This window comes from Nuphar pumila, unplaced genomic scaffold (genome assembly GCF_984573655.1).
Source record: "Nuphar pumila unplaced genomic scaffold, dmNupPumi1.hap1.1 HAP1_SCAFFOLD_710, whole genome shotgun sequence".
In the NCBI taxonomy this organism is placed as follows: domain Eukaryota; kingdom Viridiplantae; phylum Streptophyta; class Magnoliopsida; order Nymphaeales; family Nymphaeaceae; genus Nuphar; species Nuphar pumila.
This window is the reverse complement of record NW_028323460.1, coordinates 13,051-27,934: the sequence shown is the minus strand read 5'-3', so window position 1 is coordinate 27,934 and position 14,884 is coordinate 13,051. Positions and strand designations below refer to the sequence as shown.

General features: G+C 51.5%; 1 protein-coding gene across 1 annotated transcript; it reads left to right on the top strand.

Annotated features, from left to right (window-relative positions):
- The first annotated feature begins 4,104 nt into the window (after positions 1 to 4,104).
- Positions 4,105 to 8,390, top strand: LOC149809882 (uncharacterized). Its single transcript, XM_089994563.1, has 5 exons — positions 4,105 to 4,304; positions 4,659 to 4,768; positions 5,683 to 6,059; positions 6,807 to 7,023; positions 7,790 to 8,390. Exons 2-5 carry the CDS (start codon positions 4,735 to 4,737, stop codon positions 8,098 to 8,100), a joined length of 939 nt encoding a protein of 312 aa, XP_089850689.1. The 5' UTR covers positions 4,105 to 4,304; positions 4,659 to 4,734; the 3' UTR covers positions 8,101 to 8,390.
- Positions 8,391 to 14,884: the final 6,494 nt, after the last annotated feature.

Genomic DNA, 14,884 nt, shown 5'->3' with positions numbered 1-14,884 from the left:
CACCATAATAAACTCCTGGCACTTGGGTGAAACCCTGTGCTACCAGGCGTGCCTTGTAATCGGCATTACGCTTACGTTCTAAAACGAATCTGCAACCAATGGTCCGTTTGCCAGCAGGCAACGGCACTACGGAGCAGCAAGCATGCTCCTTAAGGGAACTCGTTTCTTTGTCAATAGCTTGTTGCCACAAATGCCCGTCTGGTCGAGACAATGCTTCAGAGACAGTTTCGGGGTCAGGGTCAAACCCAATCACCTTTGCACTGCCAGCATAGTGCCCACCTGCTCTACGTACATGCGCACGATTCCCAGGATCTGATTGCGGCAATTCTGCCACTCCCCCTGATAACAGATTTGGGGGCTCGGGCAACTCAAGTAGGGCAGCATCAGCATCGTCACCAATTTCGGAGTTGTCACTGGGTGTTACTTCTGCTTCTTCATCAATAGCAACAAGGCTCGGTGTCCAACTAGCAGTAGGCTCAAAGTCCATAGGCGGAAGCGAAGGCGAGGGCAACTCCACTGGGGCAAATGCCAAAGATGGCGGGACAGGCTGCTGGACTGGTTTTTCGGCATAATATTGCCGGTCCGGGGATCCAGTGGAGTCGTCCTCGACCTCCACTTCCACCGGCACCGATAATACAGCAAAATAATCCTGAAACATCACGTCGCAAGAGATCAGTAATTTGTTGTCCACCACTATTTGGTAATTAGTAGAGTTGGTTGGAAAGTTTGTGCCTGGCAGACATGGGCACATGTACCCAAGTTGGGCATCCAAATACATGAAACAAAGCCAGGTTAGGACGTATGCCCGTGAAGCGCTCATATAGCGATAATGCTTGCCCACTAGCCAGCACAGCGTTACGAACATCATTGGAATTCCTGAACGCATATCCCCAATACGAGGCTGGCAGCCCAGCTTCAGATAACATCGTGCGAGTGCGCTCAGCAAGTGTTCTATTCAGGCGCTCAGCCTTGCCATTCTAATCCGGAGTATGTCCAGCTGTTTCTTCATGATAATTGCCTTTGGAAGCCAAATACTCTTTCAATGCATCATTGAAATACTCCCCTCCTCTATCAGTACGGAGGCGAAGAATGGGATGCTCGCCTTGAGTAGCCATAAGGGCCATCAAGCATTGCAAAACAGCAGTAACATCGGATTTGTGCGAGATAAGCTCGATGCATGAGAAAGAAGAAAAATCATCCAGCAAAGTGACTACATAACGCGAGCCCTTCACTGATTGACATCCCCATGACATCAGAATGCAACCGGAAGTTAATGCGAGTACCAGGGTCTGAACTAGCTGGGTGAGATACCCGATGCATTTTACCCGCCACACACGGTTCACAAACATTATCCCTAGCAGCCAAGAATTGTGCCGGCGTAACAGTGCAACCTGAGAGCAAGCCTTTGCGTTGCATCTCAGCTAAGGTGCCGAAGTTTTTATGACCCAATTTGCGGTGCCACAAAACTGCTGTAGATGCCGACAGTGCTTTATGAGAGTTAACACCATCGAAAATATATAAGCCCTCAAATCAAGTGGCTGTAGCTACCATGGCACCATCCTTACTGAGAACAATTGTAGAAGAATGAGCCGCAATGCTGCCAGAAAAACCTTGATCTACCAAAGAAGGCAGAGACAACAAATTGCTAACCAGGTCTGGCACTAAAAGAACATTGCTTACGACATTTAGCGCATACTGGGTTTGCAAGTGCACGGTTCCCATGCCGCTAGCATAAATGTCTGAACCATCAGCAAGCCTAACTGGTTGCCTTTCTTCAAAAGGTATAAAATCAAGTAGGCATTCTTTACTTCTGGTCATAGAGCATGTCGCTCCAGAGTCTAACACCCAGTCGTCGCACTCAGTCTCAAGAGAATGAAACGGACCGCTGCGAGGTTTAGGGAACCCAGGGGCATATGCAGTCGGTTGGGCGCCCTGGCTTTGACGGAGCAAAATGCAGTGTCGAGCCAGGTGTCCCAGGTTGCCGCAGTGATGGCACGTGAGCTGCGAATGGCTGGAAGAGGAAGGTTGATCATCCGCGACGTGGCGGGCAGGGCGAGGAGTGTGCCAGACACGGTTGGCCTGATGAGGCACATGGCCTACCAACTGGCGATGAGCTTCTAGAGCACGAAGAGCAGCACGCAGGGAGATCATGGAGAAGGTGCTAGCCCGTAAGACCAGAGATCCAGAGGAAGCAGCATAGTGGGAATTTAAGCCCCCGAATGGTGTGGGAGATGAGAGTGGGGACCGGCAATGGCGAGCCCAGGGACGCAAGATCATCATGAATTTTCTCGAGGGCATCCATAAATTCATCTATGGTCTGATTAGGGCCTTGACGCATGGAGAACAGGTTGTTCTGGATGACAGTTGCCTGGGATGCAAGGGCGGCGAGGTGCTCATCACGCAGGAAATTCCTAAGACTTTGCGGATTCTGCAAATGACGAGACGAAAGGCCCCGACGATCGGAGATGCAGAGTTGAATCATGGAGAAAGCCTTGGAGGCGTTCTCGAATTGGTCGTCATTAGGTACCTTCGGCAACGGGTTGATAACCCAGTGATGGCAACCATTGTACGTGAGACAAGCAGTCATGCGACGTTCCCACTGTGCCCAATTGGTGTCGTCCAAAACTATACCAGGTCCATTTTTAATCGTGGCTATTGTGGAAAACAAAAGGAATTTCGCACGAGAACAGGCGCGAATAAAGCACCGGTGGCTAGGGGTGCGGAAAGTGAAGCGCCGCGAAGTAGTGCGAAGCGAAGCGAAGAGAAGAGAAGAGAACAGAAGAGAACAGAAGAAGTTCATAATTGTAGAAATGAAGCGATGTGTCGAGAAGCGAAGCGAAATAGAAGTGCGCCAGCGAAGAACTTGAAGCGGTGTGCACGGACGTCACGAAGAGATTGAATGCAAACACCAGCAATTAGCTGGACCCATAAACTGATGGAGATTGAAGGATTGTACAGACTAAGTTACAATTCAAGTCAACTTATTCAATATAAATACGATTCATCCTCACTCACTGTGATCAGGAGCTCAAGGACATTATACACACAGTAAGCACCTCAGTGCCCCCAGGGGCCATCAGAAGCACCTTCATACTGAACGTAGGAAGGTAGGAAGCATTCTATGAGTGCCTCCTAGGGTGCTGTCATAGATACGTCGGCCTGAGTGTATAGGGTATTATAGAGCTATCTATCTGTGCGCGGATAGGATGACCGTACACAGAGGATGAATGAACAACGACACAGTACTTCAGTTTCACGCATGTACTCGACCTATACATACATGAGAACTTTCGTTCTTCATCAATGTTGGGGTTGATTCCTACAACTCAGAGCCACTAAGCATAAACAATGTCATGCAGAGCAACAGAGCCAAGCTCTATCACATGGCAGGTGGCCGCTGAGCCCTTGTCACTTCATAGGTACACTAGATCTACCATCAACCCTTGAAGCAGAGTTCAATGGTTACCATGCTTCGACCATATTATTAATACTGTCACGTGCTTGCTCAGGGCCCCACAAGCTCCGAAAAAGCTTTCCTGGTTCGGTGGGGGTCACGATTTGCACTGGAGCGCTATGTGGCTCGTCCAGTGCCGTCACATATGTACTGCTTTGGCCTACCCCAACTGGGGAAGGCCAAAGGCTCTCCAATTGCTATAAAGCCATGAAACACTACAGGCTCAAGCATGTGTTGATGAGGGGGGGCTGTCCAAGTAGGTTGTCATTGCTTGGGAGCAGAGGAGGCTTGCTCCTGATATGCAGCAAATGGTCAGGGAGTGATGCACTCCAGGGTGTGCCTTCCAAAAAATGCACATCATTAGGCATCGAATCTGATGTTGGCGGAATCTACAGTCTGCAGATTCCGTGTAGTTCAGAGGTGTGGCTTTCGTTTGCATGCTCATGTTGTGGGCAGTATCACTCAGCTAAATCGTCGGCATTTCCCTAATTTTGCTGCTCGCTGAGTATCTCTGAGATACTGTCGAGTCAGCCTGAGGCGAACAGAGGCTCTCTGTCAGAGCGATGTCATGGCCCACGTCAAGGACACTATCTGCTGGTTGCGATATGCTGCGTTATTATCTGGTCTGTTGGCACCGAAGAGTGCACAGATTGCGTGTTCCGTGTAATTAATCTGTTTTCCCTGCCGTTTACGTCATGATGTGGTGACCGTAACCTCGAACCACATAACCAAAATCGTCCGATAAAGTTCACACATCAATATTGTTAGGGCTATTGTTTTTTTTGTTGACATTGTCTGCATGGTCTTGGATGCGTTCTCCTGTGCCACAGGCGATGGAGGTTGTATGGAGGTGTGCATCACCTGTACTTGCTTACAATGTAGACTACTTTGTGGGGCGACACCTGCGCTGCTAATGATGACATCCCGTGATGCAAGAAGAATTGCGCCGAGTGGAGGCACGGGTGGTTCATCGTCATCAGAGGTTCAGCCATTTGAGAGACACCACACGTCGAGAGCGAATACGCAACATACAATGTCTGAATCTGGCGCTCATGAAAACAGCATGCCCACATCTCTTGTACTTATGAATCGCCACAAGTCTTGAAACTTTCGGCGATTGCAAGTTCGGATGGGCAGATGGCCATGCATAGTGAATTTGGCTGGCGTTGCGCGTCTCAGTCGTCTGCAAATTGATTGCATGCAGGGACAAACAAAGCTCAGCAAGTCAGGGTCTGCTTGCAATTGACGGCCAGCGGTGAGAGACGTGCTGAGCGCCTGCAATGTCTTCCCGGCCTTTCACCAACTTTGGCTCAGGTTGGGCACCCTCAAAACCTGCAAAATTGCCTGGAGACACTTTTGTGACGTCAAGTTGAGTACAAAGCCAAGCATCTCATAGCACCTCATAGATTTATACACGTGATTGGTTGACATTTATGGCACGCACAGACGTCCAGCCAATGCGGGTCCAAAAAGTACACAATTGTTTTGCATTCCCTTCTGCATAGCAATTGCTTGGGATGGTCTGCAGCCACTAGTGTATCTTTCAATAGCAATCCCACGTGTCTCGGCGATTGAGGAACAGCGACATTTGCGAATAGAAGCAGGTGCATGGAAGCTTGTTGTCGGATCCAGCACCTGAGCCATGACATAAATTTTAAATCCATCGAGCATCACGCCATTTTTCTTGTGCCGTGAAACATGGCAAGAGAGACGTACTCAGGGGACTCAGGTCCAGGCTGGTTGGCCTGGGGAACACGCGGCAAGTACCGGTTCACCGCTTCCGGGACATGAAGCACCACAGTGGTGCTAATACAGTATCTAATGCAGCATGGTGACACGGCAAGTTGTAGCAACTCATGCACATGCCGCAAACAGATTGGAAATGTTGCATGCTGCAACTCGCCTTGCTGCTGATGACTCACAATTAAAAAACCCATTGACTCATGAGAATTCAAACACCGTACTTCACTGCCCTCTTTCTCATGTATTTAATGCAGGATAAGTAAAAAATGAACCCCTCCGTGCAACCAGAATTTATTGGGTATCGAGCCAGATACATACTCATTCAAGCGTTATATCCCATGACTCATGAGGATGTATCTTTGTACAGCACTACCTGATGGGTGTAGTAATTGCATGGGTGTAACTCGGATATGCACACGCACAGGCTGCCATGAAATGGCAAGTGTACATAGACGCAGGTCTCATGCTGCCAGTTTGATGTGCAGCTCCTCCTGGAGGCAGGTACTTCAACCATTCCACCAAATCTCCAGCAGTGTACGCTGTTGTGTCGGTCACGCTATGGGTGCTGTTCGGCATATCATGCATCGTTATAGGGCTGAGTGCCCTCACGCTCCCGGGCCACCCTTTGGCAACCTTGAGGCTGGTGGACACGAGTGAACGGCGTTCGCGGTATGGCAGCGTTCTCTACTGGCGTGTGGCTGCCAGAGCAGTCAATGTGGTTATGGTGTTTTTGTGGCTGGCACAATTCGCTATCAACCGTGAGCACGGCCAGGCCAAGGACTACTGGCTACCCTTGGTTTGGGTCCTTTTGCACCTTGTCATGGCTGGCAGGCTGTATGTGCTCATCCTGGCAACTCCTCCGGTGCGGCCTTTCTTATATTGTCCTTGCGGCCTGCAAACAATGCATGCTCGACAACGCATGATTGCAAGTTTCACTCCCTGTTTCCCCCCCTCAGACCGATTTAGGGAGGGACAGGCAAGGAGTGGAACTCTTCAGCATGTCACGGACCATTGCTCTTTTGTCAGGTTTCGCGACCTTCGGTCCGGCAGTGCAGGCAGACTCTCCACAGGCTCTGATGTATATAAATGCCGCCTCTTGTTTTCTGTTGGTCCATGCATGAGTCATCCAACTCTGTCCAGGGATCGTCCAGGGTTTTGCCACGCTGCAGCGTTCATTGCAAAGGAAGTTCGGTATACTAGACAACAATTGATCAGTTGCCCTGCATTGCGATGCATCGCGTCACATTTTATATACATATTTATCCGGATATGTGATGAACAGATCACGATTTTTGGGACCTACAGGTCCCCTCGGGGCCGAGCTGTGTAATGTCTCCTGATCACTTGCTATCTAGATTACGGTATCTGAATGTGATGTGCGTCAACTTCAGTCTGGGGCCCAGTCCGGAAAGCGCTGTGCACTGCCGTATCCATAGGTATGTGCATCAGGTCATTGCAGATATTCAGTGCTTTACCAGAACGGGTTCCGACCCCCCAATTTATCCCGGAATTAATGTATTTTGGGCTATCTGCGCCCGAACAATCAGATGGTCTGGCGAAACACTGCGTATAGTTGTTTCAAACCAGCGAGTATGGGGGGCGATTGCAGGAGCGGTTTCGAGCGTCGCATGAGCAAGACTGTAAAGATGCACAACCTCCAATCCCATTTTTGCACAATGTCCCTGTGGTGAAGGTTGAGCAGCCTCACCCTGCCGACAGCTCGCCCACGGCAGCAAGCACTGCCAATAACACGTACGCTATCCCTATCCGCGCCTTCGAGATGGTCACGGCCGCAAGCGAATTGCCTGGGAAGAAGGTCGAGAAAGGTGCGCTGCTGACTGCAAGACCGCTCGTGCACAAGTAAGCACGAGAATGTTTCGGGCGCCGACCCGCAGGCCTGATCACATCTCCTCATTCTGCCTTGAGCAAGTGCTCAAGTGCTGTCCTCCCACACAGTGGTTCCGCGGAAGCTGTGATCATGGTAGCACGCCGTGGTTGTTGTTTCACACTTGCATTTTGAGCATGAAGGGTTCTCACAGCATCGAGAAAGTCACCATTATATGATTGTATGTGATGGGTGTGTTGGAAAACATTACCACATACCAGTTGAGGTAGCGGCACACTTAGCAAGATGCCTCTTAGCTCAGGGATTCTAACTTGATTCGTCCACATGTATGGCTCATTCAGAGCCAAGCACAAAGGTTCGGCACACACAAGGAAACTGTTTATCTCAGGATAGCTGTTTTCCAACAGGGTGCTGGCAAAGTGAGCCTTCCTCGATAGCTTGTTTCAGCACTTCATCAGCGCACCACATGCGCGAACGACATACCGAGTGCGAGCAACTTTCGATGACGCAGTGTTGCCTTTTCATCAAGGGAACTGCCACTGTGCCATCAGAGGGAATGTTGTGCCAAAGAACATTAACCTTTTGAGGTAGCGACACACATTGCAAGATGATTTTTTAATTCGACTCGGGGATTGAGCCCAAGTCGTCCACAGATATGACCTCACTCAGCAGCCAAACACATCAGCTTCGGCAGAACATCTATCTCAGGATAGCTGGTTTTCAAACGGTTGCAGTATGCATCACAGGTGCAAGGAGACCTTTGCAAGGCCCAGAGCAAGTTGCTCCAGATCCTAACCTACCGGCTCAGCCCGAAGCAAGCACACCATTATCTGGGGCGCACATCAACCTCTACTTCACGGAGCCCAGCTCGCCCGAGGCGTCTGGGGCCTCAATGCATGGTACGACAGCTGAGCCACAACACGTGGACAGCGACGGGTCGGATCTTCACAAACCCGGGCATACTGGCGATGCGCAACCTCCACAGGATGGCGCACCTTACATGCCATATGATAGTGTGGAGATGACCTCCAGACCCACACCGCAAGTCCTTCGATAGTGGGCGCCATGCTGTTGCGTCGCTTTGTGGCGGACCAGCCTCTGCTTTGACGACTCTGAAGAGTCTATATGATCCGCAAGTAGGCATAGCTAAATGTGCATGCATTAATGAGGGGAAGCCTATTCTGATGAGAGGCCTCTTTTCAGCTTATCATCACCGCGCCCGGGTTCTTGTGTGAACGGTGCCAGCGCATGCATGACCCTCTGGACAACCTGATGGACGTGACATGAAACAAGATTGTTCCTGGAACTACGCTGTTCTTTCCGTTGTAGTACACAATCATCTCTGGTAGCCAGCGCATGCAGGTTTTTGTTCGCACAGCAGTTCACTGCTGCGGCCAAAAGGCTACATCCCTGCACCCATTGAAGGAGTTCTTTTATTTTTCCTGCACGATTGCGACACATCCTGCATGATCCTGCAGGATCATGCAGGATCATGTCCGTGTTCGGATTGTGAAATTCTGAATGATGATGATGATGATGTATCTGTTCAATGAGCTGTATTGTTTCGAATGTGTTGATGTGGTTGTTTTCGGCCTAAGCCGTAGCTCTTGCTCTTTCTCTGTGCGATGTAATGATGTATCTTTTTACACTACTACCTTCGCATGTGCTGTCTTTGTTTCTTGTTGTCTTGTTACAAGCGACAGGGCTGGCAAAACAGGAAAAAACACAGAAACTAACACTGACAACAACGTCACAAACTAAGACAAAACACACAAGTGTTTCTTGTTGTCTATTTCTTGCCATTATCTATGTGATGTAATGATGATGTATCTTTTTACAACACTACCGCATCCACATGGACATTGGCAACTCCACGAACTACTTTGGAATCAGTGCTACCATTACTTTCATCTGACGCAAGCGTACCTGGACCAGCCTGACTTACCATATCCTGACCTGACATGTCTTCTTCATCGTCTTGTACCCGGCAAGAAAGGAGATCAGCCACAGCTGAACAAAAACGGCCCGTCAATTCCTTTGGGAGATCGACGCAACCCATACTCAAATCGTTATCAAGAGATCAACCCCCAACAGAGATTCCGATTAGTTGCCAATATCCCACTGTGTAGTCCAAGACCTCCGACCACTTCAAGAAAGTGGTCTTATTACAAGCGACAGGGCTGGCAAAACAGGGAAAAACACAGAAACTAACACTGAAAACAATGACACAAACAAAGACAAAACACACAAGAAAACCAGCAACCTAAGCCACGCCGGGATCTTCCTGCGGTGCATCACACCCTGCATGGAAGACGGAGCCGACGTTCACGGCGATACGAGAGAGGGACTTGTAGTACATGCGCGCGTTGCCCTTGCACAAAGCACAGCTGAGCTCCCGACGGACGCCACGTACGAAGGCAGCCTTGGACACCCGGATCCCCCCCCCTGCCGCCAAGTCGCCAAGCTCCGAAAGGAAACGCGAGGCGGCGGAGCCCATGCGGCCAAACGACTCCACGGCGAGTGAGATGAAGTCGTAAGCGGAGCCCTCCCCAAACTCCTCGAAGGCTCGTTGCTTCCGCAGCTCCGCCTTCGCTGCCGCGGATCCGGCAACCTCTGCGGCATCGCGAGCAAACGACGCGGCCACCGGGTGTTAACAACGCAGTCCATGACGCGGACGCGGCCGTCAGGCCAGACAGTCAAAATATCCCCGCGACGAAGACCAGCAGCCCCCTGCGCCCCCGCAGCTGCAAGGCTGCTGTATTGCGGTTCCACGCTAGACGCGCAACCCGCACGGTGGATGGCATGGCGCCAGGCCGAAACCCAGTAGTTATGGCGCATCGATGCCTCACCTGCATTGCGGTTGCACGAGAGAGCGTGGTCCGGCGTCGTGGAGTCGCCGGCGGTGCAGTGGCAAGGCGAAGCATCCACCGCCTTTGTCACCCCTAGACCGAGCAGGTGACGCCCCGCTGCAAAGAATTCTCCATTGCTAAGGCGCAAAGTGGGCGCGGTGGGCAGCGCAGTCAGCCATGCAGATGCAGGTCCACAGGACGCGCTGCGGATACGCGCCGCCGCGCGCTGACCGTCTGCGGTGGCAAGAAATTGGTCTATTTTAGGCCACAAGCTGGGACAATCAGGGTGCAGTGAACACAGGCTGTGTAAGCATCCACCAAATGCTCATCGCAGTCATTGCAGTGATACTGAGAGGGATCAACAAACTCGTAAGTTTGGTTTTGAAGTCTGCTTCGAAGGGCAAACAGCTCGCCGCTTCTGGCGCTCATGATACTACGAGCCTGAACAGAGGGCAAGCTTGACAGATATGGTGCAAGACCACGTGGTTGCCCGCCAATGCACACCCGCTTCCAAGGCACTGCAGAGTGCGGCGCTGCAACATATCTGGCTTTCCCCCGAATTAGGTGCCAACTCCAAATGTTGTCAAGGAGGTGCTGCCTATCAACCTGATCAGTAGGCAGCACCTCTGCTTCCTGCACTGGCATATTCACCACCTGCACTCCTCCTTGAGATCTGGAGGAGATGCGCCTAGCGACCAGCTGCTTTGTAGGGGCTGTGAAGATGTCAGAGATATTCAGGTCGTGGCAAATGTCCGCTGAAAATTTCTGCACCTTTCCTTGCCAATTAGCCCCTACCCTCGGGCGTCCGACTGCTTGATGCCCGGGGAAGCGACATGCTTTTGCCAATTACACCATCGAGTACGCTGTAAAGTGGTCAAATGCTTATCGTACCATTGTTTAGAGGCATCCATGAGAAGCGATGGTGGCAATAAGCCCATGTCTGTGAACAAGACATCCGAGGCAACTTCCAAGCACTGCAAACCCATCACCGCTCGCATCGCCTCCTTTGCGACGACATCGAAGCAGCGTCTGTTGACTTGCGAGGTGGACCAAACCTCACTGCCAACTAGAACTGAGCTGTAGATGAATGTCTGGATCATCTTGGTTCGGGTCTTGATCGGGATTCGGTGGCAAGCGAGGAGAGGCCTCCAGTACCCCAAAGCAGCCCGCATTTTGGCCAGTGCTTTGCTCGCATGCAGATCCAAAGACCCTTTTTCTGTGAACCAGACTCCCAAGTACTTGTATGATTGCACCTGCGACAGAGCGTGTCCATCTAGTGTCCAGGTGTTCAATTGCTGCTCAGCTGGGATGCTTGCTGATTGACCTTCCTTAGGATGGAAGACCATAACAACGATTTTCAACTTGTTTGCATGCATACGCCAGCGTTTCAACCACTCCGCCATATGGTTGATGCTGACCTGTAAGCCCTGAGGATCAGCGGTCAGACCGTTAAGGTCGTCCGCATATGTAAGGGCCCTGACTTCGACCCCTTGCAATATACAAATTCCTTTGGGGCCACCTTCCGCATGCAACGACTCCAAGAAGTCGTCGATGTATATGTCGAATAGTAGGGTGGAGAGGGGGTCTCCCTGTCCTACGCCTACCATCAGTGGGAACGACTCCGAAACCTCACCAGCAATGCGGACCGTGGATTGATTTAGAAAACAAGTCCAGCAAGACCCGCCACATCTTGCCTTTTACACCTTTAGCTTTCAGTTTGTAGAAGAGACCTTCCCTCCATACCACATCGTAAGCCTTCTTAATGTCCAGGAAAAAGGCATAAAGGGGCCGCTTCGTTGCACCTGACTCATTTACCATCTGAGCCATTGTGAAGATGTTGTCGATGCAGGAGCGTCCTTCCCGGAAAGCGCATTGGAACTCGTGAAGCCCTTCCGTTTTTTCAAGCCGTAGACGAACCAAGGTGCTGAACAGCTTGCGAATGATAGAGATGAGCGTAATGCCACGGTTGATACGCCTCGCTATTAGTGCGTGACTAATAACGGACACGTATATATGAATGTGTGTGTATGTGTCAAAAAAAAAAAACAGGAGTGAGTCTGAGTTACCAGCAGCCGAGGAGAGTCGAACTCCACTGTAGGCTCCACTACGAGACTCCACTTCCGTAGACTGCGGGATGAGTGTATTGTGTAGTGCTCTCTAGTTGGTGTTCCATTCTTCTACATTCATTCACATTCCTTCAACATTGCGTGCATCCTCAGCTTATATTTTACATCCCAGTCTCCGCATGCAATGTCATTATGTGTGTGTGTTTGTGGATTACTAGGTTTATTACGTAACCATGACTCAGCTATACGCTGGGCGTATCAGTCTTCCCCCTCCTGAGCTGACCAGTTGTAGTGTGTTAGTGGTTGTGTGACAAAAGAAAGAGGTGTCACCTTCATCTCTCCCCCCCCTCTTCTTAGAATGCGTCTCCGTTCTCTGATCCAACCATCATAATCCAGGGATCCTTTCAGTCAGAACTGCTGTGGTCAGCACCTCACTTTCCCAACAGCGTGTCCTCCCATGGTTGGGTCACTCTACCCTAGGGTCGTTCATAAGAGCCGTAGCTCACCCATCTCAGGATCTCTCTATCCTAGGGCTGTCCCATCGTCATATCTGACGGGAACGCTTGGGACATTCCGAGCTGATGGATATGGACTTCCGACAGGGACTCAACTCCTTCGAGAAACTTCTTTAGCTGTCGTCCTGCATAACATATTCACCAAAACCGACAGTAGAACTTCATTGCATGTCAAATGAAATACACATATACGTCGTATATGTTGCGTGCAGACGTGCTAGTCTATTAAAATTCAAGGCTGTCGACATGCACTGCAAAACCCTGTACGTAAACCATGCAGCTTCACAAGGCATCAAACGTGAAAGGCTCACGGCACGGTGCATAGTTGTCAAAGTCAGAAACCTTCAACATCGTGCGCAACAAATGACAAATGCATTCACGAAAAGGCACTGGCAAGCAATGTGTTATATGCTAGTAACGGACTCGCTAATAACGGACCAGCTAATAACGGACTACTTGATACCTGCTACCTGCGTTCTCCACCACTTGATACGCCTCGCTATTAGTGCGTGACTAATAACGGACTGGTATATATGAATGTGTGTGTATGTGTCAAAACAGGAGTGAGTCTGAGTTACCAGCAGCCGAGGAGAGTCGAACTCCACTGTAGGCTCCACTACGAGACTCCACTTCCGTTGACTGCGGGATGAGTGTATTGTGTAGTGCTCTCTAGTTGGTGTTCCATTCTTCTACATTCATTCACATTCCTTCAACATTGCGTGCATCCTCAGCTTATATTTTACATCCCAGTCTCCGCATGCAATGTCATTATGTGTGTATCTTACAAAGATTGCAGGCACGTCATGTCAAACATAGACAACTCACACATTCGATCATAGCCCGCTGAGACCTCAAGGCACCTCAGCTATCGGAGAATCCATGCCGGGAATGAACGCAACACCACTGGCGCGAGCAAGAGCAAACAATCCGCGTCTGAACATGACAGCGTTGCCTCGACAAAGGGTGATGCTGATTTCACGGAGCGCGTGCACGACAAAGTCCCCCTTCACTGGAAACCCCCCCGCTGATGCTGCGCTTGCCAGGTCGTTGAGAAGCTGCATGGCTGGTTGTCCTAGTCTCCCATAGGACTCCACGGAGAATGGCGTGAAGGCGTAGCCGCCTGGGTAGTCCGTCTCGTAGCGAGTTCGTTTCGCTCGATCGCGTGCTGCGGCTGCGCTGCCGTCCGTGTGCGCGGCTCCTCGTACGTAGGTGGTGGCTGCTGGATGAACGATGGAGACGTCGGTGACGGTGAGAGCGGTGCGGAGAGCGAGCAGGATGTCTCCACGTGACTCCGGCCGGTTGACGTTGGCTGCTGCAGGTGCACCTTGAATGGGGCGAAGCACTGGCTCAGCCGACGTAGCGATCCCTGCACGGTTGGCGATGCGGCGCACTGTTGCTTTGATCATATCGTGGCGCAGCGTCATCGCTCCGTACAGGGAGCTGCACGTCATGGCGTGGTCTGTGTTGCCTTGCTCAATGTGGCGGCCGCAGCCGCACTGGACCGCCGGCGCGTTGGCGGGCATGAGGGGTAGGTCGAGGCGGTGTCGTGCGGCAGTGGAGAATTCTTCGTCTGTCAGCGTTAACGCCTCGGAGGTGGGTAGGGCTTCTAGCCAAGCGGATGCGGTGCCGTTGGCGCAGCTCCTCAGGCGGGCGAGGTGACGAAGGCCCTCCGCGCTGTTGGTGTCGAAGGACTCCATGAGTTGTTTCGCTCGGCTCTCCGAGACAAAGCGGCTGAAATTGTGCTGCGCATCTGGTAGCACCTTGTCGATACAGTCGTCGTCCATGTTGAGGCTGTCTGCCGTCCAGAGGTTGCCGACAGCCCCCTCAGCGTGTAAAGCTTCCCATGTTTGCTTCAGATGCACGGCGTTGGGGCCCGTGAAAGGCCTGTACTGGTCTGGGCCCACGCGCAAGACCTTTTCTGCCATGGCGGCGGAGGAGAGGAATGCGGCTTGCGCCTCGGTGGCGGAGGTTTTGCGGAGGCCCATGCCTCCGAAGGGCAGAGGCAGAGTGAGCTGGCCGTCGCGCACGTCGGCTCGCTCGGGGTGCTGTATGATCTTGAATGCAGCTTGAGCGACCTTGCTTTCGAGGCGCTGGATGGCGTTTCCCGTGAGGCGCCAGAGGGTGATCCGTGGCAGGTGTGCGAGGCGCATCTGCTGAGAGGCCCGAAGGATGAGGAACTGATCTTGTGCTGGCAGGGGAAGGTCAGTCATCTTGTCGATGCAGCTGCAAATATCCTCCGCTTTCGCGTTGGCATGCGCGGTGATGTAGTCGTCCGAGCCGATTGGGGTCCCAGCGGCCATGATGCCGTCTGCATGGTGTTGGATGCCCAGTGTTGCGGCAGTCATTATGTGTGTGTGTTTGTGGATTACTAGGTTTATTACGTAACCATGACTCAGCTATACGCTGGGCGT